The sequence below is a fragment of the Pipistrellus kuhlii genome, unplaced genomic scaffold, assembly GCF_014108245.1.
Source record: "Pipistrellus kuhlii isolate mPipKuh1 unplaced genomic scaffold, mPipKuh1.p scaffold_m20_p_8, whole genome shotgun sequence".
Lineage (NCBI taxonomy): Eukaryota > Metazoa > Chordata > Mammalia > Chiroptera > Vespertilionidae > Pipistrellus > Pipistrellus kuhlii.
The window spans coordinates 45,922,313-45,946,212 of NW_023425584.1; the positions used below are offsets into that span (position 1 = coordinate 45,922,313).

The window sequence follows — 23,900 nt, forward strand, 5'->3', positions numbered from 1 at the left end:
GAAGGTATTTAATATTGCAGGACAAACATTGTCAACCTACTTTAGAAAGTTTTAACTCTTCAAGAAAAACACATTTTAAACCTAAATTCAGATCTTGAAACAAAGTTTATTCTTCAGAACTTAAATTGTAAAACAAATGTCTTATTTGGTCATGAAATTCTTTTCATTATCATAGCATCGGACGAGTCTGTTGTAAATTTCTCATTCTGTTACATCAGATACATGACTCAATCTGTTATTCTAGTATCTCTTATTAACTCAACATCATAATAAACAAACCTAATTCTATCAAATATGGCTTGATTAGTTTCAGAGCCTGGTTCAACATCCAGTATAGCCAGTTTCTGGAGTATCTTTGGAAGGATCTACAATAAATGAGTGACATTCTAGCCTTATTTATACCCCCAATTATAGACGTCAGCTGCTGTAGTTACTAGTACAGATGAGTTTTTCAAATACTTCCGAGTAACTGAAGCTGCAGAAATACAGAGATATTCTAAACTCGTATGTTTAATGTATTTTCACGGATCCTTCGCCAATCCCCTAACCTGCGGTTAGCTATATTTTTACCCATGCCATTTCTGTCATGATAGTATTTTTTTTGAACCAAGTTTTGTGTATATTACTAGAGGAAAAGACATCATTCTATGTGTTGTATTAAATATTAGGAAAGCAAAGATGAGGCTTTGGAAATGCAGCACAAACTATGTTTTGTTTTCACTGAAACGTTTATATTTCCATAGCGAAGTTTGAGAAATTTCTGTAAGGTATCTCTGAAAGTCAGTCTTTACATAAATCTACCATATTTAATCACAGCACTTGTCTAGACCCCTCCCCCCATACATTCTCCTTCTAACATGATGGAGCAGCTGTTTGAGCCTCAAAGGCTCTCTTTTTATTTTGTTCTGTTTTGCTTTGTCCATTCATGGCTTTCTGCAGTGGTTCTGACCATTAGTTAGGGCACATGTGTCAAACACAAGGCCCGCGGGCCAAATCCGTCCCGCCAGCCCTTGCAATGTGGCCCGCACCCCGCTGTCATCACTGCACTCTGCTGCGTTTCCATCACAATGACAGTTTATGACTGTTCAGTAAACCATTCGGCCCGCGATTTAGGCTGGATTTTAGATTTTGGCCCCTTCTCTGATTGAGTTCGACACCCCTAAGTTAGAGTGTTGGTTTGGGAAAAGCGGTGCTTGGTTACTTCTGGTGTTTTTGTACATGAGTTTGGTTAAAGTGCGGCAGGTCTGGCTCGTCACTTTGGTGCAGGAAGCATCGTGAGGAACTTCTTTGGGTGGGTCCTTCTGGGCACGCTGACATATTTGTTCTAAACATTTTTATCAAGAAACCTTCTAAAGTAGTTTTCGAATGTAATTAAAAATTAACATGCTTTCTCAAAATGGCTTTTATGCTATAATAAATGGAAGATGGATGCATGACACTGGTAAAAAAAAATAACTTGATTTTAATAAGCATTAAAGTTTGACTTTTAGTTAGGTTTTTGTTTGCTGTTACAATGTAAAGGAAGTGAATATAAAGTGTATTTTTACGGCATAGCCTTTACATGTGGGGTTTTCCTCCACCCCCCTAAACATTCTGGGCCTTCCAATATAATTATTATTCTCTGTACAGTGAGACCATTAAAACAAGGGGGGAAGTTTTTCATATGCTATCTTGTTGACTTTTTAGAATTAGAGAATAATAGTGTAAATTATTTTTCTTTCCTGAATTTTGAGATGCCTACTGGAAGTAGCATAATCTATAAAAGTTCAGACAAGCATAAGCAATTCCACTATAAGTTGAATGCATGTAGGCAGTACCTATTAAAATAATACTTGACAGTTCATGGACTTTGCAAAAATGATTGCATTTGAAATGACCTTGTGTGACTGCCGTGACCATATTTGGGGATGACCAACTTTTAAAACAACATTCATTCACTCTTTTTTTTCCTCTAAAGGACAAACAAAAAATTATGACATTGATCAGATTGCACACCACAGCTTTTCAATATGGTAGGTTTCAGTGCCTCCCAGCTTACCCAGGCCCTCTTCAGTGGAGGAGGGAGAAAAGTAAACACATTATCATAATTAGCATGGAAGGGGCTGTGGTTGAGGTAAGCTCTTGGCACTATTAGCTGAACTCCCCTGAGGAAAGTCTGAGTGGGTGAGTAGCAATTAAATGACGAGGGTGGCGGTAGAAGAGGGGAGGGTGGCGGAGGATCTTCTAGTCAGAATGAGCAGCATGCCCAGATCCTTTAAAAAGAGGGGAGACGGGGCTGGCACAGTCATGGGTAGGAGGGAGAGAGGAAATATGAATGGAGGAATGCACGCCAAATGCCTTGCAGGTGCCTGAACCTGAGAGTATTATAATCCACGCTAATGAGTTTGGGCTTTATTCTGAGAACATCATGAAAGGGTTTTATACAGGCAAATAACATAATCAGGTTGGCCTCTAGAAAGCTCATTCTAAGATTTAATGATATCATAGAGAATATTTTTATTTGATTTTCAAATCATACCCTTTTCAGCATCTTTCTCAGAGAGTGCTTTGCCTTTGTTTTCCAAATCCAGGGTTCTTGAAGCCTTGCTTTAGAGATGATCACATAAAAAAGGCCTTTCCTGCTCTCGGTGCTCCCTCAACTTGGGGATTTATAGTGATTTTTAAAGTTTGAGGGCACATGCAGTATAGGTGGAGGTTGTTTAGCCACACAGTGTGAGTTCCACTCTCAAAAAACCAGGTAACTGACTTGCACATTAGCAAAGGAAGGAAGGACTTCAGACTTTCAGATTTTTTTTTTTTTTAATTCTTGGGTGAATGAAAACAATTACATTGTCAGTATAAGTATAAAGTAAACTTGATATGGGGAGGTGAGAAGGTGGAATCTGGAATGACTCCTGAGAAATCTGCTGTGGGAACCAGGAGGATAGGAAACCAAGCAGGTTGGTGGTGAGTCAGAGGATAAATTCCGTTCTGGACATGTAGTGCCAACGCCTGAAGACCATCCATGCGGGTGGTTTTGTAGATACAGAGATTAGGATCTGAGGCAAAGATCTGAACCAGAGATTAAGGTTTACCAAACTGTGCTCTAAATAAGGAAGAAACACATGATCCAGAGATTGACAGTCTGGGGGAGATAAACACCAGAGGAATTTCACGAGTAGTCAGCACTTTTTGCCAAGTGTGTGTGTGGGGGGTGGGGGTGGGGGGGGGGGAATGTCGCTTTTTTTTGTTCCAGCCTGGTCCAGCTAAAGCCAAGACATGCCTTGGATTTAAAAGTTAGGGCTCCAGTGAGTTCCTTTGCTTACACTCCGAATTTGAGAATCAGTGTATCTTCACATTGGTTCATTTTTGCCTTTCTTATTTCTTACTCTTTATTTTCACACCTTTCTTCAACAATCAGAAAAGCATTCTAGTATTTGCCTAGAACAGTGGTCGGCAAACTCAGTCAACAGTGCGGCAAACCACGGCTCTTGAGCCACATGTGGCTTGTGAGCCGCAGTTTGCCAACCACTGGCCTAGAAGGAGAAGAAGACATTACAAGACAAGCATATTAACACCATGGGGCCTGACTCTTATTGAGTTTGGAAGGATAGGGAGAAATAAAGCTAACAAAATGTCTTAGTCACTCAGCACAGTTCAGTATAACCTATCCACATTGCAACTTTTCTCCTAAAATCAACCTTAAGCTCTGGATGCATAGCAAATACATTTAAATGTTTTAAAGGCGCTTTAAAAATCTCAATGCTATATTTTTCTATTAAGACAACCAAGGAGTACCCTTGAGAAATGGCATTGCTTTGGAGAGAGATGATGACCTCAGTGTCAAATGTTGGAAGGGTAACTGGAGGTGACCTGTCAGACAGCTGAAGTATGGAAGTAGATCAAAACTAGGTAGATTTAGAAGTCACGTGTCCTTGATTATTTAACCACAAATACAGGTAGGATGCAAAGGGTGAAAGTTGAGAAATGTAAGGAGTGACCCACTATTAATAGATAAGCCACAGTGAAAAATCAGGCAGAAGATGAGAGCTAATGAAAGTGGATCTTCTAGAAAAGGAAGAGGGCAGAGAACACACTAAGTAAGCACCAACAAGCTAAAAGTAGCCATAAAAGCAATTTGTAATTTTTAAACATCCCACTCACACATCCGCCATCTGTGGCATTCAAGTCGATGTAAGATCTCAAGCAACTCTAAACACTGATTTTCAAAATGGAACTCTAAACACTGATTTTCTAAGATTGTCTGTTTCCCAGAAGGATAGACAGGTACAGCAAAATGGGACCGTACAGGAGCATGACACTAGCGGGTAGGAGGCTAGCAGAAGCCTTATTTAGTCTGACTAGTGTGACCTGAGCAAGTCACTTAACGTCCTCTTGTTCTTCAAGGATATCTCATCACTAAAATGAAGAAGTTGGGTTTGGGCTGTAAAGGCTTTTCAGCTCTAAGATAAAAGTATTTTCTTATGGAAAAGCTTACCCTCTGTCTTTTTTGTTTGTTTGTTTGTTTGTTTGTTTGTTTGTTTTAAGGGAAATACACCATTTTGGAGAAGTATAAAAAACTGACATGCCCCTTTGTTTTAGAAAAGTGCCCAACCAGCATGGGCCCTGGATAGGTCAGTAGTAGGGGTAGGATCATGGCCCAAAATGTTAGCACTCACATCTTAAAGTAGGCCTGCATCATTTCTGAGTTAGCTCAGTGTATTAATTGCATAACTTAGAAAATTGGTTGGTTAGAGAATGTTCATGTTTTATAATCTAGATTCTAGATAATCACATTTTAAAAAATATGTTTTTATTCATTTCAGAGAGGAAGGGAAAGGGAGAGAGAAATAGAAACATCAATGATGAGAGAGACTCATTGATTGGCTGCCACCTGTACTTCCCCTACCCAGGGGATCAAGCCCACAACCCAGGCACGTGCCCTGTTTCATAGGTTGACAACCACTGAGCCACACCAGCTGGGCTCTAGATAATCACATTTTAAGAAACTTTTAGATTTGGGTAGATAAGGTGCTAGGTATCATCCAGTTCTTATTTTGCCCTCTAATAGATGTCGACTCAGCTTTGCAAATGCCACAAAAAAAGACAATTTGGTACCATGGAGAATAGAGTACTTTAAATAACTTATTCAAATGATACCGCTACTCTGACATCCAGGCTTCATGTGGGAAAGAGGATGGAGCCAACTGCTGGGTATTAACCCTGCCTTTTCTAGATTTTTCATCATTACTTGTATGTGCCAGAGATCACATGAAAAGAACATAATGGCAGAGGATTTTGTGTTTATAAATCCTTACATTGAAGCTTAGCCCCTCAGCAGTTCCAGAATGTAGACATCTGATCCGTGCAAAATGATGTCACCAGACAGCCACTGAGTATCCAGGGGAAACAAATGTTGGTCTTGGATTAGCAAGCACTGCAGAATCCACCTGCTTCTCTAGAAGGGGTTTGGTCAGGAGGTGAAGGGATGGTCCGATTAGACTTCTGAAAATACCTTCCCCAAATTAATATTGAGAAAGGAGGTAGGCCTCAGTACTTTATTAGGACACCAAACATTAAAGAAAAGACATATGTGAGGTCTGACTGAGGGATTGAAAATGTTCTTTATTTGACCCAGTTTTCTAAGGCATGTTAGAAGAGCTAACATGGAATGTGTTTTTTTCCTCCTTCCCACAAATGAAGATAACTAACTGGGCCACTTATCCCACTAAACCCTGCCACCTGTTGTAACACTTTGCATATTATATTGTTGCATGCAGCTTCCTCTTTTCCAGTGAACTGAGCATGAGCGATACCATAGCAGGATTGAAATAGTCTCCACCGAGGAATTTTCGTTTATGCTTTAGAGACGTTAACATTTCTGCTCAGGGCTCTGTTGCTTTTTTTACAGACTCCATTTTTCCCCATTAAAAAAAATAACATTAAGAGAGTCTTCTTTTTACCAATTAGGTCAAAGTCCTAAAATTTTAAGACCCAAACCCCATGGTTTAGAGCGAACTGATTCACAAACCATACGTGACTTTGCTACGAGAAGAAAGGGTATGTACTTTAGCACCGCATGCTGGATGGGGCCTTGGGAATTTAATTATTCTGTGAAAAGTAAAGATAGAGCCTTAAGTCCAACTGCTTTTGTAAATGAAGCTTCCCAGCATGCTATTTCTAATGAATGCTTCCCGTAATAGAAAGTGAGTCTCCTTTTTATGCCATTAACAGCAGCATGTTCAACATTTGATAATATGTGATAATCAGTCTTGTCCTTTTGCGTTCTTTTAACGCTTTGGGCTTCAATACATTATTTTCTGTAAGCTTGTGAGCTGCTTGTGAATTCCAATTGTCGCCTGTATTTATATATAATATATGATTTCTGTTCTGAGATAGGATGCAAATGCACTCCCATGGATTAATTGTTTTATGCCATGGCTTAGAATTTGACAGCAACACTGCTATTAACCTTTGGGTTTCAAAAAAGGGAAATGTAAGAGTGAAAGAAATACTTTCAGTCAGCACAGTATTCTGTACATGTCCGTTGTGTCTAGATGAGCAAAATTATTTTAACTTGAACTTAAATCAGTCTAGTCTTTAGAAAATCTCATTGAGTTTTTTTGTATTTGAGTTAAAATACCTTGTTACGAGCACCAGTGAATCTACCTAGCCCTTTACAATGACCACTTATTTTATTGTTTGATGGTAATTATAACATAGTTGATTAAAAGTACATATAAATGGTCAAAGACTAGAAGGAAACTTGGAAAAATGGGAAATTTTTAATTTAGAATAGTAGGATGAAAGGTGACTAAAATACTTAGCCAGTATGTTTAAATAGTTTCCTAAAATATAATTAACATTAACAAGTAACATTATTTTAGTTCTTCTCATTTAATTAATATCTGAAAAGTGTTTTGGTCTTGATGAGAAGGCCCGAGAGCTCTGTGGTTTGTACTAGCATAGCGATTGTCACTGCAATAATGAAGTAAATAAGCAAAGACCATTTATAAATTTAAAAAGTAAGAATCTTAGTGTTTATTTACTTTTACTTAATTTGGTAGAGGTAATTGCTTGATTATGGCCTTTTCTCAGAGCTGAATTTGAGTCTAAAGATATAATTATTGCTTTGTTTTCTTTGTTTCCAGACTGAGCATGAACTAATTTAGAAGATTTGGTCATTCATTTTTTTGTTTGTTTTTTATTTTAACAAAATTTTGTATTTAATGCTTTTCATACATTATTTTATTGTATAGTTATATAACTGAGACTTATTGAAGAATCGGAACATTTTTATGTAGATGATTAAATTTCCATGTTTAAGGATAAAATTAGGTAAAACTAAAATAAGAAAATCATGAAAAGTATAAATCAACTAAGTGTAAAGGAATTGTATCACATTACTCTCTTTTGTCATCAGTTAGTTTATCTTCATAAAATAGTTACTTAAATTAAGAAGCAACATGTTTGTAATAGAGCTTTAGGCTTTCAGTCAACAATCATGAAACATTATCTGATTAACTTTGTCACTAATTGTTTAGCTGTGTGATCTTGGGCAAATCATATAAACATCCACGAACATTGTTTCATCTGTGAAACTAGTTGGTCGTAGATGTACTCTTCTATTACTTATAAATATATAGGGAGAGGATCTGGTTTTGTTTTCCAAATTTCTGTATTCTAAAATTTCTTTTTCTCTCTCTTATTTCAGCCAAGCCAGCACCTTTAGAAATAAAACCTTTGCCAGAATGGGAAGAATTACAAGCCCCAGTTCGGTCTCCCATCACTAGAAGTTTTGCTCGAGAGTAAGTATTATTTAAATATATAACTTGATTGTTCCTTATAACAGAAAATACAGTACCTGGAACAGTGGCTTTCAAAGGGTGGTCTGGGCAGCCTCCTCTTGGGGGTTCTGTGAAATCAATGTTTTCATTACGATACTGAGCTGTCAATTGCTTTTTCCGCTCTTCTTCTCTCATGAGTGTACACTGGAGTTTTCCAAAGGCTGCATAACATTAAAGGATACTGTGTGACAGCAAATAGAATGTGTATTTGTGTACTCTTATGTTTACATTGTTTTCTATTTCTTGTGATGTGGTAAATATCAATAGATAGAACCCATATAAACAAAAGTCCCTTGGAATTCTCAATAGTTTTTAAGAGTGTAAAGAGTTCATGAGGCTAGAAATTTCTAAGAACTAACTGATCTGGAAAATATGGTAGTTTCTTGCAGAACTTATTTAATTAAGATTTTTTTAAATGTATATAAAGAAATGAATATATGCAGTTACCAACCAGTGTTCAATATGTGTACATGTTTCTTGTGTACATAGTTATTTTCAATGGGAATTCATAAGTCTTTTCTTTTTATGTCTTTTGACTTTCTACTTATCCTCTAAATCCCTAACAATACTTTTTCTTTGTTCTACACAGATCATTTGGTGCCCAAAATATACATTTGCAATGTAGCTATAAATTTTGTTTTTGATTTGAATGTGCACTAAAATTGGATTATAATAAACTAGAGGCCTGGTACACGAAATGTGTGCACTCAGGAGGGTCCCTCAGCCCAGCCTGTGCCCTCTCTTAGTCTAGGAGCCCTTGGGATCTGGGGATATCCGACAGATGCGGACCACTGTGTTCTCCAGCTGAAGTCTGGTTCAGGGCTTCTGGCTGAGCAGCACTCTCTCTGTGAGAACACACTGACCACCAAGGGGCAGCTCCTGCATTGAGCGTCTGCCCCTTGGTGGTCAGTGAGCATTATAGCAACTGGTCGTTCCCTTGTTTGGTCAATTGCATATTAGCCTTTTATTATAATAAACTAGAGGCCTGGTGCACGAAGTTTCGGGGAGAATCCTCAGCCCAGTCTGCACCCTCTCCAATCTGGGACCCCTCAGGGGATGACTGGGCACCATCATCTTTGTGAGGGCATGATGGCCAATTAGCATATTCCCTCTTCATTAGATAGGATGTGCAAATAGATTATTATAAACTTAAATGGGAATTTCTGAAAGGATGAAAACTGACTGGTCTTTATTTTGGAAGTGACTTTAGAGACTCTGTCAGGGTGTGTTTGTAATGATAATTTTCGTAATTAGTTCTTCTAGGTTTCCCATGTCTCCCCGACCGGATTCAGTGCACAGCACAACTTCAAGCAGCGACTCGCATGACAGTGAAGAGAATTATGTGCCCATGAACCCAAACCTATCTGGTGAAGACTCGGTATGTAAAGTCTTCATCTTCACTTCTCTCTTCTTTCTTCCAGTCTATCAGTCTTATCCTTACTTATTTTCTTTATACCTAAGGAAAAAGGATAAAAGGCAATTTTTTAATGCTTTTTAAAAAGTAGTATGCTAATGTCTAAAACCAGTAGAGGGTCGAAGTGTAATATCAATGTCTAAAAAGTAGAAATAAAATTAGTTAATTTTAAAAAGCTTCCAGTTGTAATTTTTATAGATGTACTTGATTTTTGAAACTATGCAAGGAAATATTTTTTACTGGATGCTGCCTATCCATTTATACACAGGTCCAAAGTCAAACATTCGTGAATTGGGCCCTTCCTGTGACTCCTGACATTTGAATGACAAATACATCATTACCAAAGACAAATATCATTATGTATCAATAACAACAAAAATATGTTCAATAATTTTGCACATTTTAAAAATAATTTTAGGAAAACAAACTTGTTTTTATTTTATTCTTTTAATTCACAGAACACTCATAATAACTCCTAGAATCTTAGGGTTTTTCTAAACAGTTTTAAGAAAACACTGGGTTAAAGTCTAGAATGCAGTGACGGGCTATTCCCAATTGAGATTAGATCAGGAGCAAATGGGGCATAAATTTTAACAATGCTTCAAGATGAAAAAATTTCCAGTTCCAGTAACAATTAGAAAACAGCTTACCTAGCAATTCTGAGAAATACTTTTTGGGAACAACTTACTGAGATTAAACGTGTACATCAGCCGAAACCGGTTTGGCTCAATGGATAGAGCATGGGCTTGGGGACTGAAGGGTCCCAGGTTCGATTCCAGTCAAGGGCATGTACCTTGGTTGCGGGCATATCCCCAGCAGGGGGTGTGCAAGAGGCAGCTGATCAATGACTCTCTCTCATCGATGTTTCTAACTCTCTATCTCTCTCCCTTCCTCTCTGTACAAAATCAATAAAATATATTAAACATGTACATCAGATAAACTCATGGGTTCCTTTCATAGCCTTGTGCTACTGTGAATTCTAGGTGTTTCCAATTAGGGTAACACTGGACACATTTGAATACAAACATTTTCCACTGGACACATTTGAATACAAACATATTTTCACACATACACACTCCTGTTTGATTTTTTTTATGTTAGAATGAAATATCACCTCATTTAGAGGAAAAAAAATAAGTTTCTTTATGAGCAGGAGGAAAATGGCTGTTTGTACTGAGTACCAAAACTTTCTTATTTTTTTGTCCGCTGCATGTTGCTGTCAATATTGTATTAGGAATAGTTGATAAATTTGGTTTAAAAATCTGTTCCTACTAATAGAGCCATCACATTTTGTGGTGCAGATTGATTACTGCATAATCACCATGCCTAGCGTGTGTAGAATGTACAACAGGCCGCACTCACGAGCTATAGAGCAACCCAGACCATGTCCCGTTGACCCGCGGCAGGGCCCAGCGCAGAGCCCGGACCTGGCACAGAGCATCTTTTTCTAATTCACAAAAACATGGCACATGGCCTGTCAGCAGCCCTGCTTGCAAATGAGGGGTAAACTGTTTTCGTAGCAGTTGTCTTTGCCCTAAATCACAGCCTACTCTGTTTAACCTGAGCAAAAATTGCTGTCCACTATCTCCCTTCTTTATCTTTTTTTTTTTTCTTTTTCTTTTTCTTTGAGACTAGACCTACTATTGTACAAATCCTATTAGGATGGAAGGGATAAGACCAAGAGAACACAGGAAATTAGGTGGTAAAAATTCCAGATGGTTGGAATAAAATACAGTTTGCCAATCGGGTCATTATTCTAGAAGCTTTAATTAACATACTTGTTCTAAAACTAATTTCAGTGTGAAAGCCTTTAAATAAAATACAGAACTTTAAAAAAAAATTAATTTGAAGGCAAGGTGCATAAGGATCTTGTAGTTTAAAAATATAATTTGCTCGCTCTGACTGGTTTGGCTCCGTGGATAGAGCATCAGCCTGTGGACTGAAGGGTCCTGGGTTCGATTCTGGTTGGGGGCACATGCTCGGGTTGTGGGCTCGATCCCCAGTAAAGGGTGTGCAGGAGGCAGCCAAATCAATGATTCCCTCTCATCATTGATGTTTCTATCTCTCTTTCCCTCTTCCTCCCAGCCTGAAATCAATAAAAATATATTTAAAAATAAGTAACTATGTAATTGAATACATATATCATTTTAATATATTCAGGTTGAGCTATCAAAACTTTAGTAGCTTGACATCCCAGTCTTGGTTTGAACGAAGTTTGACATTTGATACTACTTTCAGCTTATTCTAAGTAAGTTTTGATCAGTTTTGTTTTGTTTTTTTTTAGATATTACTTATTTTCCCCCAATCCTAAAAAGATATTTAATTTTATAAGCAGACACTTTTCAAGCTATGTCCTCTTGAAATAGACATTTAGGCTTTAGTAGATGGCAAGTGAGAAAAGCAATATGTCTCATGAATGTTTGGCAGTTGATTTTGTTGTGTTGTCCTTTCAGAATCTTTTTGGCAGTAGCACTCTTGATGGAGGAAGCAGCCCTATGATCAAGCCCAAAGGAGACAAACAAGTGGAATACCTCGATCTAGATTTAGATTCTGGAAAATCCACACCACCACGTAAAGTAAGTGAAAGCTCATTCTGTAAATACAGGGTTGGGGGAAATCGGTTTATGGTTGTGAATATATGAAACATAGAGTTTACTCTTGTATAATCATTTATTAGTTACTGTATTATTTTCCGTATGAAAAACTATACCAATTCTCTTCTTTGAGGTTTCTGATTAGACATTAGTTAGAACTTCTCATTCTATCTTTTATACCTCTTATCAATCTTTCATATTTTCTCTTTTATTTTTTAAAAAAATTTTGAGCATTTTACATATATATGTTTTATAATGTTTATGCAATAATTTCAATATCTGAAGTTCTTGGAGGTCTGAATCTGTGCTTATTGTTTTTGCTGACTTGCACTTCTGATGGCTTGTTCCCTTGTGTGTTTTATTTTTACTTACTTATTTTTTTAATCCTCACGAGAGGATGTTTTTTCATTGCTTTTTAGAGAGTGGAAGAGAGAGAAAGACTGAGAGAAACACTGATGTGAGAGAAACACATTGATTGGTTACCTCCTGCATGAGCCCTGACCAGGGCCCGGGCCTGGGAGGAGTCTACAACTGGATAGGTGCCCTTGACCGCAATCGAACCTGGGACCCTTCGGTCCTCAAGCCAATGCTCTATCCACTGAGCCAAACTGGCCAGGGCCCCTTGTGTGTTTTATACATTGCTATTGTGAATTTATTTTGCCGAGGCTATCTGAGGGAATCTTGCATTGTTCTCTGCTAGGAAGCAGTGGAGCTCCCATGCTAGGACCAAGTCACTTCCCTTCAAGGCTCCTGAGCCTAACAGAATAGACCTGGTTCAGCATGCCTCCCACCTAGCGCCTCCTAACCTTGCTGAGATTGACATTCATTCTAAAGCACTGCCTTTACCATTTAGCAGGCCACTGCTGCCTCTGCTTCCCTCACACCTCGGGGATTTTCCTTATTGTCTAGCAAGCCCAACAAGGCATTAATAATTATTTTTGGCCCTAACTGGTTTGGCTCAGTGGATAGAGCGTCAGCCTATGGACTGAAGGGTCCCAGGTTCAATTCCAGTCAAAGGCACATGCCTATGTTGCAGGCTCGGTCTCCAGTGGGGGGCATGTATGACGCAGCCCATCAATGATTTCTCTCATCATTGATGTTTCTCTCTCTTTCTCTCACTCTCCCTTCCTCTCTGAAATCAATAAAAAATATATATATATATTTTTTTAAATAATATTATTTTTGTTTTAAGTTAACTAATATTTAGTTGTATTTTAGGAGTAAGAGGGCCAGCCCATCTGCCTATGTAATTTGTCATTCTTGAAAGTACTGCTTTTGAAAAAAACTATTCAACTCTGAAAGTAAGCACTGATACATGTTCTCAGGGCTTGAAAAAGTAGAGCTTAAGATAAAGGCTAACGGTTCTAGAAGCAAGTTGTGTGTCTTAAGATGAACTAGGTGTCTGCTGTCCTTACTTTATAAGAATTTCATCTGTGATGGGAAGCATTAGTTTGAATGCTTATTATATACTAGCGGTCCAATTCATGAAATTCGTGCAAGAGTAGGCCTTCCTTCCCCCGGCTGCTGGCACCGGCTTCCCTCAGGCACCTGGGACCCCGCCTTCCCTCGCAGCCCTAGCTTCGTCCAGAAAGTCGTCCGGAAGGACATCTGGTCTAATTAGCATATTATGCTTTAATTATTATAGATGATAATTTTAAATGTAAGGAAAAACAGTGTACAGGAAAAAGAGAGACAACATTGTTAAATTGAGGTGCTGTTATTTTTGTGTGTGTGACCAAATAGAATTTCAAGAGTTACGTATTCTGCATGTTTATCTGTGTTTAAAGACTGAATTTTTTCTTATTGTTGTTAATCCTCACCTAAGGATACCTTTCCATTGATTTTTAGAGAAAGTGGAAGGGAGGGAGGAAGGGAGAGAGAGACACACAGAGAGAGAGATTTCGATGTGACAGAGACACATCGATTGACTGCCTCCAACACACACCCAGACTGAGGCCAGGGATTGAACCTGCAACAGAGGTATGTGCCCTTGCCTGGGAATTGAACCCACAACCTTTCAGTGCACAAGCCGACACTCTGACCACTGAGCTCACCAGCCAGGGCTTAAAACCAAATTTCACTCAGAAGCATTCCTTTCTATGTGGAAATTTATGATTTATATATATATATATTTTTTAATTTGCGTTTTTCTAGCAAAAGATCAGCGGCCCAGGAAGCGGTGTAGCAGACGAGAGAGTGGATTATGTTGTGGTTGACCAACAGAAGACCCTCGCTCTGAAGAGCACCCGAGAAGCCTGGACAGACGGGAGACAGTCCACAGAATCCGAAACACCAACCAAGAGTGTGAAATGAGCATATTGCTCTGCTATCTCTGAACAAAAGAGAACATAATTGCAAAGATAAATCCTGCTTGACTGAAGAAGACTTGACACTTAAACTCCAGGTAGATCCTGGAGTACTCTCTAGTTGAAGTCAAAAGACCTTTCAGACATAATCAAGCAATTGACACTGTCAGTGGTGCTTATGGTATCTGAACAGTTCATAGCCTGTTAAAAAAAAAAAAAAAAAAAAAAAAAAAGTAGACAAATAGTATTGTTTAGTTCCCAGAAAAAAAATGGTTCCATAGTTACCACACTTGTAGTATTACTGTATTTATGCACTTTTTCATTTTAAACATTGGTTGGGGTATTCGCAAACGTACCTTACCATAACTCCTTTGGGAAGTGTTTGTTTTTCCTCACACTACTCTAGATAGCGATAGATACTAAGTTAAACTAAGCTACGTTTAGGTTTGTAAATTTCTCCTTCAACTTCAGTGTAACGTTAAGGTGAGAAAGTAGATTCACAATTTATCTTTCTCCTACCTGAAACTCCAGGTGGTAGTTGTTGATCTACAGAGTCCAGTTGGACTCATCATTCATTGCTTTCTCGAATGCTAAGGATAATATGTATAGTGGTATTAGGACCGAGTTCTCTGGCTCATGTACAGTTAGTTCTCAGTGTACAACTTTATTCTATTTTGTTAATTACAGTGTTCTTAGTTCACTGAGTGGAGATTCTGCCGGGTGGGATCTTGTACCTCGGGAAGACTGAATAATTACACTACCAAGTAAGCCCTACAGGTCGCTGGTGGCATGATGTGCTCTCACACATGTTAACACGTATTAAACTTTATGTTATTTGCAAATCGTAGTTTATGTAACTAATCAGGTACGTACCAGGCACTGATGTGCTACTACGCCAATCAGGTTTAGACAGTGAGCTTTAGTTTGTTCATGTTAGTCCTGAATTCCAATTTGGAACTAATGACACCATTGACATTCACTGTTAGGTATAGCAACATACTGTGATTTTTTTAACTAGACAGTAATTCAGATTTATTACTCTAAGGATGAAATTCTATCTTTTGACACCATAATGCCCTTTCTATGATTTTTTAACTTTACTTAATATTCTTCTTAGCCTTATATTTAAATTCCTATGCAATTAATATTTTATACCTGCATTAAAAGAAAAAAAGATGTTATGTGATTCTCACATGTAGCACCTATTGCTTTTCCAGTAAAAAAAAAAAAGGAAAAAAAGGAAAAAAAAATTAAGGATTTTGTACTGTGATTTATATTCACTGTCCCAGTTCAGGAAATATTGGAGTCTTGCTATAATGTGAAATCTTATAGTCATGGACCTCTTTCAACCAGATTTGTGAAACCACCAGAGGGATCATATAATTCTGTCTCACCTATAACATGATATCAAGACCACAAATTATAGTGAAGCTACAATTATATGTATCTGTCTTGGCTTTGCTCCGTAATTTAGAAAGCAGATAAAGCTGTTTGTTTGTTTTTTAACTACATGGCATACAATCTCTCACGTATTGATTTGAGACCCGCGGACAGTTGTCAGAGGGGGCGTAGAGATCGCAGTGCCCGTGGCTGAGGCGAGACCCCCCTCCATTCAGACCTCTGTTGCCTGAGAACACAGATGTGCCCTGATTCCTGGCCTCTGGCCCCAGTTCTGTGCCTCATCAATGTAATGGGTTTGTTTCCCCGATCCACAAACTAAAAATGTTCAAAATGGGATGATGAATGGTAGATTAGTAACAGTTGATGCTTTTAAGTGTTTGCTCCTTTTTCAAACAAAGGCTAAAACCCAGAAGTGGATTTTGAGGTGGATTTTGAAATAAAAAGATTGAGTTTGGCGTGCGCAAGCTGTTTCCTAATGAAACCACAAAATAAAATCTAAAATCATTACAGTGTGCCTGAATACAGTGCAGTTTGGTGTGTGACGATAGGAAGTTGTGTTACGGGGAGGAGGGCTATATTTTGAGATTAAAACACAATACACATATTCATTCAAAAATAGAAATCTTGTTTAAAGCTGCCTATCGCGAGTCTAAGCAATTGCGAATTTTTTAGTGTAATTTTGTTATTACAAGTTATCACCCTTTTTGAACACCTGCAACACTGATTTGTAGAAATGTTCCCATTGTGCAGAATTTAAGAATAGAAATGTCTTAAGTTTGTCTCAGATGTTGAATGTTGTATTAACAAATTAAAAGGCAGTTTCTTACAGAACACTCTTTTCCAAACATTTTTAGCCTAGGATCTTTTTTAAATAAAATTTTGTGTAACCCCCAATACCGGAAGCCTGAAAAATTTATTTCATCAATATAAATGCGTTTGAAGTTCACATTTATGTTCATTTATTTTAGTCCATTCTGAATAACACTGATAAGAAATTGGGGTTATCGATAGCTGGTGAAAAGCGTCAGCAATTTCTATCCCTTGTTTTATTTTCATACTGTCAAGAAAATTATGATTCACACAAACGTATGGAAGTACAAATAATAATAGGTTTAAGCACACATATCAGGATATTCTTAAGGTGAATTCCAAGGTTGATACCAAAATAAATTATCCCGGTAGGGGAAGTTGATACATAAGTCTCTAATATGGAAAACTCAAGGTATGTAACAGATTAGGATGTACATCTTCATTACATTTTAAAAATATGTGTGTGTATATATATATATATATATATATATATATATATATATATATATAAAAGGCTAATATGCAAAGTGTCCACTTGGGAGTTCAACCAGGAGTTAGATCTCTTGCTATGACGTGTGCTCACCACCAGGGGGTGGCATGGAATTAAGGGAGGCCCTGGCCAGCAGCAGTCAGCCAGGGAAGGAAGGCCCCAGCCAGCAGCTGAAGACCCTGATTGAGCCTAATCACTGGCCATTTAGATACAGAGATAACATAGAAGTTTATATTATCTTTATGTGTGTGTGTGTGTGTGTGTGTGTGTGTATACACACACACACACACACACACACATATATATATTTCAGAGAGGAAAGGGGAGAGGGAGAAAGAGCTAGAAACATCAATGATAAGAGAGAATCATTGATGGGCTGCCTCCTGCACACCCTCCACAGGGGATCAAGCCCATAATATAGGCAGGTGCCCTGACCAGGAATTGAAGCCGATTCATAGTTCAACCACAGAGCAACACCAGCCAGGCAGAAATTTCTATTTTTGATCTTTCCTTGAGTTTTTATCTAAATAAAATATCCAATTGTGCCTATTTCTATAGGGTCACTCGTTTTCTGTATGAAAGATCTCACTAAATCATGCTAAAATACAGTAGTCACACTTTAACTAAGTAGGAAAAGCTTCTGACACTGTTGCCACATGCATATGTCTTTATTTTTTCTTCATCTGGCCAGTGCTACCCACCTTTTGTTGAATAAAAGGCCAATAAATAAAGGTCTGTGTACAACTTTTCCTATCTTAAAACAGGTTTTATACATAAAACATGACTTGGAAAATAAGTGGCTGAGCCTTTTTATTTTCCTGAGAGCTTTCAAACATCTCTAGTATTTCATAAACCCCAGTCATAGCTCTTAAGTCAGTTGTTGGGCCTACTGGGCCATTAAATCACATTTGGAAATTTTGGGGTGGGTAAGATAATCTTTGAGATCGTTCTCCTCATCTGTCTTTCTGTCACCTTATACATGGTGAAACTTCTGGATATTTACATATAACTCCTTTGGGAAAAGAATCTCTAATAAACACTTTTTAAAATACAGTTTCATTAGAGTTTTATAAAGAGTAACTGCAATTTTGTTAATGTGTTATTGCATATTTAAAAGCCATGTTAGTGATGGGAGACATTTTATTAAATGTTGTGATGGGTAACATTCCTCCCTTGGATTCCTTGTTTTAAGATTACAAACAAATGCCCTGAAGGTATGGGTCAGTGGTTGATTACCCACCTGTGAACCAGGAGGTCACGGTTCAGTTCTTGGTTGGGGCACATGCCCAGGTGGCGGCCTCAATCCCCAGTGTGGGGCGTTTAGGAAGCAACTGATCCATGATTCTCATCATTGATGTTTCCGTCTCTCTCTCCTCCCTTCCTCTCTGAAGTCAATATATATATATATATATTGTAATTACAAATTTTTTTTCTTAATTAAATAAAACCTGTAGAAAGGTAAGTTTCTAATATGTGTTTCTATATACTTTATTAGACAGAACTTTATTACTATTACAAATGGTATATTGGTGATTAACTCTCAGCATAATTTGTCTCTGATTTTGTGGTAAATGGTGCTCAGAATATTTTGAATACTCATGTGGAATGCATTGTGGTACAGAAAAGGAAAAAAGCAAATCTCTTCAAAATAACCCCTTTTCTCAAATACGGCATTATGATGATTAATGTGTCTGTCCACTTGGCCAGGCCGTTGTGCCTGTGTTTGTTCAAATCTTGTCTAAATGTTGCTGTGGAGGTATTTATAGATATGATTAACATTTATAGATATGATTACATGACTTTAAGTAAAGCAGATCATCTTCCATAAAGTGGACAGTCCTCATCCAATCAGTTGAAGGCCTTAAGAGCAAGAACAAATTTCCCATACATAGACAAATTCTGCCTGAGGACTTTAACAGAATCCTGCCTGGATTTCCAGCCTGCTGATCTGCCCCACAAAATTTAAACTTGCCAGCCCCTACAATTGTGTGAGCCAATTCTTTAAAATAAATCTCTTCAGTGGATGGTTGGGTGGATAGAGGGATTGATCAATCCTATTGGTCTGTTTCTCTGGAGGACACTGACTGACACAGGTATTAGTTCCTTAATCTGAGTGTGTCTTACACATGTACCAAGCGATAATTTTGAGGTTTAATTTGAAATAAACTGGCAGTCTCTATGCCAATAAATTTTCTTTTCTAAAATAAAAGTGTTGGTGAATTTCTGAAGCAATATACTAATAGTGAAACATGTTTCTGCTTCTGTTGGCCATAATTTTTTTGTCTTTCAGGAACCATTAAGTTGGCATCTCCATTGAGGGAAAATATGCTAAGGAACAGAAAGGTTATTGGATTATTGCAGTGTGGGGCACCATATTCTATCAAGGACAGAATTTCATTTGCTATTACTTGGGTTGTGTTATTTAATTATCCCTGCTTTAAATTTCCCTTTTGTGTACAAAACATATATCCTACATACATCTGATCAACTTTATAAAAACAATGAGTCTGGAAGTTGCTTATTTCAATCTTTAGACAATACAATAATTCCAGAATTCCGACTGAGAAGAAAGCGCTGTTGTATATTTTTATGCTAGTAGAGGATGGCCTATTAAAAGTTAAGTCATTTGACTAGAGCAGTGGTCAGCAAACTCATTAGTCAACAGAGCCAAATATCAACAGTATAACGATTGAAATTTCTTTTGAGAGCCAAATTCTTTAAACTTAACTTCTTCTAACGCCACTTCTTCAAAATAGACTCACCCAGGCCGCGTTATTTTGTGGAAGAGCCACACTCAAGGGGCCAAAGAGCCTCATGTAGCTCTCGAGCCGTGCTTTACTGACCACTGGACTAGAATCACTGCCATATGTGTGGCATCATGCAAGGTGCTATGGAAAACACAAAAGAAACATAATTTTCATCTTTACAAATAATATGTGTAAAATAAAAACAAATGTATAGGATATTACAATAGTTTCTTCTGATGTAATAGCAATAAACTACTGAAGGAAAATAAATATATTTATAATAGAATAAAATAAACTACTAAAGGAAAGTTTATCAAAGAATCATAGTCAATCCCGGTTGGCATGGCTTAGTGGTTGAGCATTGACCTATGAACCAGGATGTCACAGTTCAATTCCCTGTCAGAGCACATGCCTAGGTTGTGGGCTCAATTCTCAGTAGGGAACATGCAGGAGGCAGCCAATCAATGATCCTCTCTCATTGATATTTCTATTCCCCACCTCCCCTCGTTTCTTTGAAATCAATTTTTTTAAAGTAAACTGTAATTGAAAAATAATAAACAAGTAAATAAATAAAATATTTCATAGAGATTGAGCAGGACTTTGGAGAATAGGCAAGAAAGAAAAAAGAAGGCATCCGAAAAGAGAATAATATGAACAATTTATTAGTTTGCTATTAATTTAGTTGTTTTATGAGGAGTGTAAAAAAAGAGAAGAAAAGCAGAATAGGGAAAATATTGGGTGGAAGGTTATAAATATTGTATGTATCTAATGCTATGTAACAACCCAAAAAGTAATGGCTTAAAACAAACAAACAAACAAACAAATAAAAAACAACAGTTATCTATTCTCACAGTTTCCATGGTCAGTAATTAAGAAGTATCTTGGTGAGTCCTAATGAAATGATGGTCAAATCAGCTGATACCGTAGTCATCTTGGTGCTGAAGGCTCTGTTTTCACAGTGGTCCACTCACATAGCAGAAGGCCTGTGTTCTCCTTCATGTGAGCTCTTCACAGAGATGCTTGAGTATCCTCACGGCATGGCATCTGGCTTCCCCCAACGCTATTGATCCCAGAGGCTCAGCAGATCGGCAATGCCTTTATGACTCGGTCTTAGAAGCCACACGCTGTCATCTCTAGTGGGTCCTACAAGCCACACACTGTCATTTCCGCTCTAATGGGTCCTTATAAGCCCTTGTGGAAGCAAACCTGCAAGGATATGAATAACCAGGAAAGATCACTGATAGGCAGCTATCACACAGGCAGAACTGAGCATTATGAAATGACGTGGTATATTCTGCATCTTCCCATTGCTATGAGAATGTGACCCTGGGCTCAGCCTTGGGGTGGTGGCTTCCTGAACTGGATTCTTGACTGTCTCCACCTTTGGCAGTACTGTGGCATTGGTCTGAGAGCCACTCCTAAAGACCTTTCACATCCATCAGGGATTGCAAAAGCCTTAATTCTCTATATTCCTCTTCTTAAGTTTAGAGGGGCTTAAGTCTGTTTGAAAATTGAGACAGGGGCCAGCCCTCTTGCATTCTGGAATACGTTTCTTGTTCCCATATTGTAAAACTGTAATTAAAGAAAATTTTGGAAGAGGAAAAATGCCCACAAACTGTTGCTTCCCTATCTTTGACTGTAATTGGATCCTGCTATTTGCATTGACTACTATCATAAATACTTCCCCAGGTGTTAAGGATCTGATTGTCATCTTTAAAGATTGCATAATATTCCTTCAAATATTTAAAAATACTCAGTGAATATATCTAATATATGTGTGGCCAGTAGAATACTATTATATACTACCAGGGGGGCCATAAGTTGGTACAACCCTTTTAAACAGTACTTGATCAATACAATCTTAGTCTTGACCTTTAATCCAGCAATTGCATTTCAAGAACTTAACCCTAAAGTATTAGTCAAAGGTGTTCACAAAAACTTATCTCCATGGGGTTAGAAGCATACCCAACAACAGAGAATTGGTTAGATTGTACATACATTTGTATATAACCATTTATAATAGTAGAGGCCCAGTGCATAAAAATTCATTCACTGGAGGGGGGGGGGGTGTCTCTCAGCCCGGCCTGCCCCCCTCTCACAGTCTGGGAGCCCTTAGGGGCGGGAGGCGACCTGGCGATCAGGAGAAGGTGACGTCCCCCTCACACCTCTGCTGCTGCCAATGCCAGCAGCACAAGCCTTGGCCAGCCCTGGTTACCTGAGCCTCGGACCGGCACTGGGCATCTGGGGGGCTGAGAAGACTGGGGGACTCTGGAAGCAGGTGAGCAGGGCTGAGGGCACTGGGCACCACCATCTTTGAGGATGGGGCATTCAATTAGCATATTCCCTTCTTAGTGGCTGTGGGCACCTCCATATTTGAGGATGGGACAGTCAATTAGCATATTACCTCCTTATTGGCTGTGGGCTGCCATCTTTGCAACCATGGGAGGGTCAATTAGCATATTCCCTCTTTATTAGATAGGATAGACCAATAATCTTCAAGTGTGTTTCTCCATGAGGAGAAATCTCTGGAACAAAAGGGAGACCAAGTATTTGGAAAATCCAATCCTCCTTTGCTTGATGTATTTATAGCACCTCCCCATTTTCTTTGCTCTAAAGTCTATTTTATCTGGTAATGATGTAGCCAGTCCTTTCTTTCCAATAATATTTGAGGTATATCTTTCATCTTCTTAATTTCAGTCTTTTGAGCAAAGGCACCCCCATATTTCTTAACCTTTAATCCAGCAATTGCATTGCTACAGCTTATTTTTTTAAAAATATTTCAGGGATGATGGTAGTACATTTTAACTTTGAATCATAATGTATGGGTTCCTAGAACCAATTCAGCAAAGAAGAAAATATTTTTCACAAGCAGGGAAAAAAATGCAAAGCACACATATGGACACTTGATTTATGGCAAGGTAGCTCTGCAACCAATGGGAAAATAATCTTATTTTCAATATTGTGGACCAACTGGATATCCATATAGATAAATATGAGACCTTGACTTCTAGCTCACATCATAAGCAAATGTCAATTCCCTGTAACTTGTAGACATTGTGGAAGGCAAAGAACATAACTAATATAGAATAATTTTATCATGATTTGGAATAAGGGGAGATTTCTTAAAGAGTACCAAAAAAAGAATGAGTCAAAAAAGAAATGATTGATAGATTTGATTGGATAATAGAAAATTAAGAATATCTGTTCATCAATAGACACCATTAAAAGAGTCAAATCAAAACATTCTGGGTTATATTTGCAACCCATTTAACTGACAAAGGCCTATTGTAACATAAATATATCTGGAACTACTATAGATCAATTTTTAAAATGCAGTAATCCAAAAAGGAAAAGAGGAGACAGAAATGAACAGAATTTTCACCAAAAATCCATTTAAAAGGCTCATATATGAAATGATTCCATATTTCTTGTAATAGCGAAATGCAAATTAAAATTACAATACTGTACATCCACCAAAATGATTCCCAGTCAGGGCATATGCCCAGGTTGCAGACTTGATTCCCAGTAAGGGGTATGCAGGAGACAGCCGATTGATGATTCTCTCTCATCATTGATGTTTCTCTCTCCCTCTCCCTTTCTCTCTGAAATCAATAAAAATAAATAATAATAATAATAATAATAATAATAATAATATATGGGGAAATCCTTGAGCTCATTAGAATATGTTTTTTAAAAACTAGTAGTATGCATTGGCAACCATTTTTTTAAAACTTTTTTTTTAATTTTTAAAAATATTTTATTGATTTTTCTCATACAGGAAAGGAGAGGGAGAGCTAGAAACATCAATGAGAGAGATACATCGATCAGCTGCCTCCTGCACACCTCCCACCCGGGCTGTGCCTGAAACCAACTTACATGCCCTACACCGGAATCGAACCTGGGACCCTTGAGTCCGCAAACCGACGCTCTATCCACTGAGTCAAACCAGTTTCAGCTAAAAAAATTTTGAATAATCTCTTTATATTTTGTATATGTTCTCCACATCCCTCTTATCAATTTTATATTAGTCTAAGCACAAAATAAATTTCATTATAAGGTGTGCTTTTTCTACATGACTTTTTGAATAAATACAATCACATTTCTCAAAACATAAAAAGCATACAATATTACATAACAAAAAGTATCCCTCTCATCCATGCCAATATGTCGTCTGTTCTTCCAGCTCTTGTGCATTCATAAGCAAAATCATATATATAGATTTGTAAATGTCATCTTTGTGTGTGTGTGTGTGTGTGTGTGTGTGTGTGTGTGTGTGTTTTAATCCTCACCTGAGGATATTTTCCCATTGATT

The 23,900-nt window shown here is 37.8% G+C and overlaps 1 protein-coding gene across 6 annotated transcripts in view; it reads left to right on the forward strand.

The window, feature by feature from the left end:
* Positions 1-16,437, forward strand: part of GAB1 (GRB2 associated binding protein 1) — a 119,676-nt gene extending 103,239 nt beyond the window's left edge. For 3 of the 6 annotated variants that reach the window (XM_036423443.2, XM_036423444.2, XM_045576752.1), the window contains 5 exons: positions 5,950-6,039; positions 7,694-7,787; positions 9,081-9,204; positions 11,694-11,816; positions 13,989-16,437. In XM_036423443.2, coding sequence (XP_036279336.1) covers positions 5,950-6,039; positions 7,694-7,787; positions 9,081-9,204; positions 11,694-11,816; positions 13,989-14,147 — 590 coding nt within the window. In that variant the 3' untranslated portion in view covers positions 14,148-16,437. The remainder of the gene's footprint in view (positions 1-5,949; positions 6,040-7,693; positions 7,788-9,080; positions 9,205-11,693; positions 11,817-13,988) is intronic. The other 3 variants (XM_045576751.1, XM_045576753.1, XM_036423445.2) reach the window with 1 other exon arrangement.
* The last annotated feature ends 7,463 nt before the right edge of the window (positions 16,438-23,900 follow it).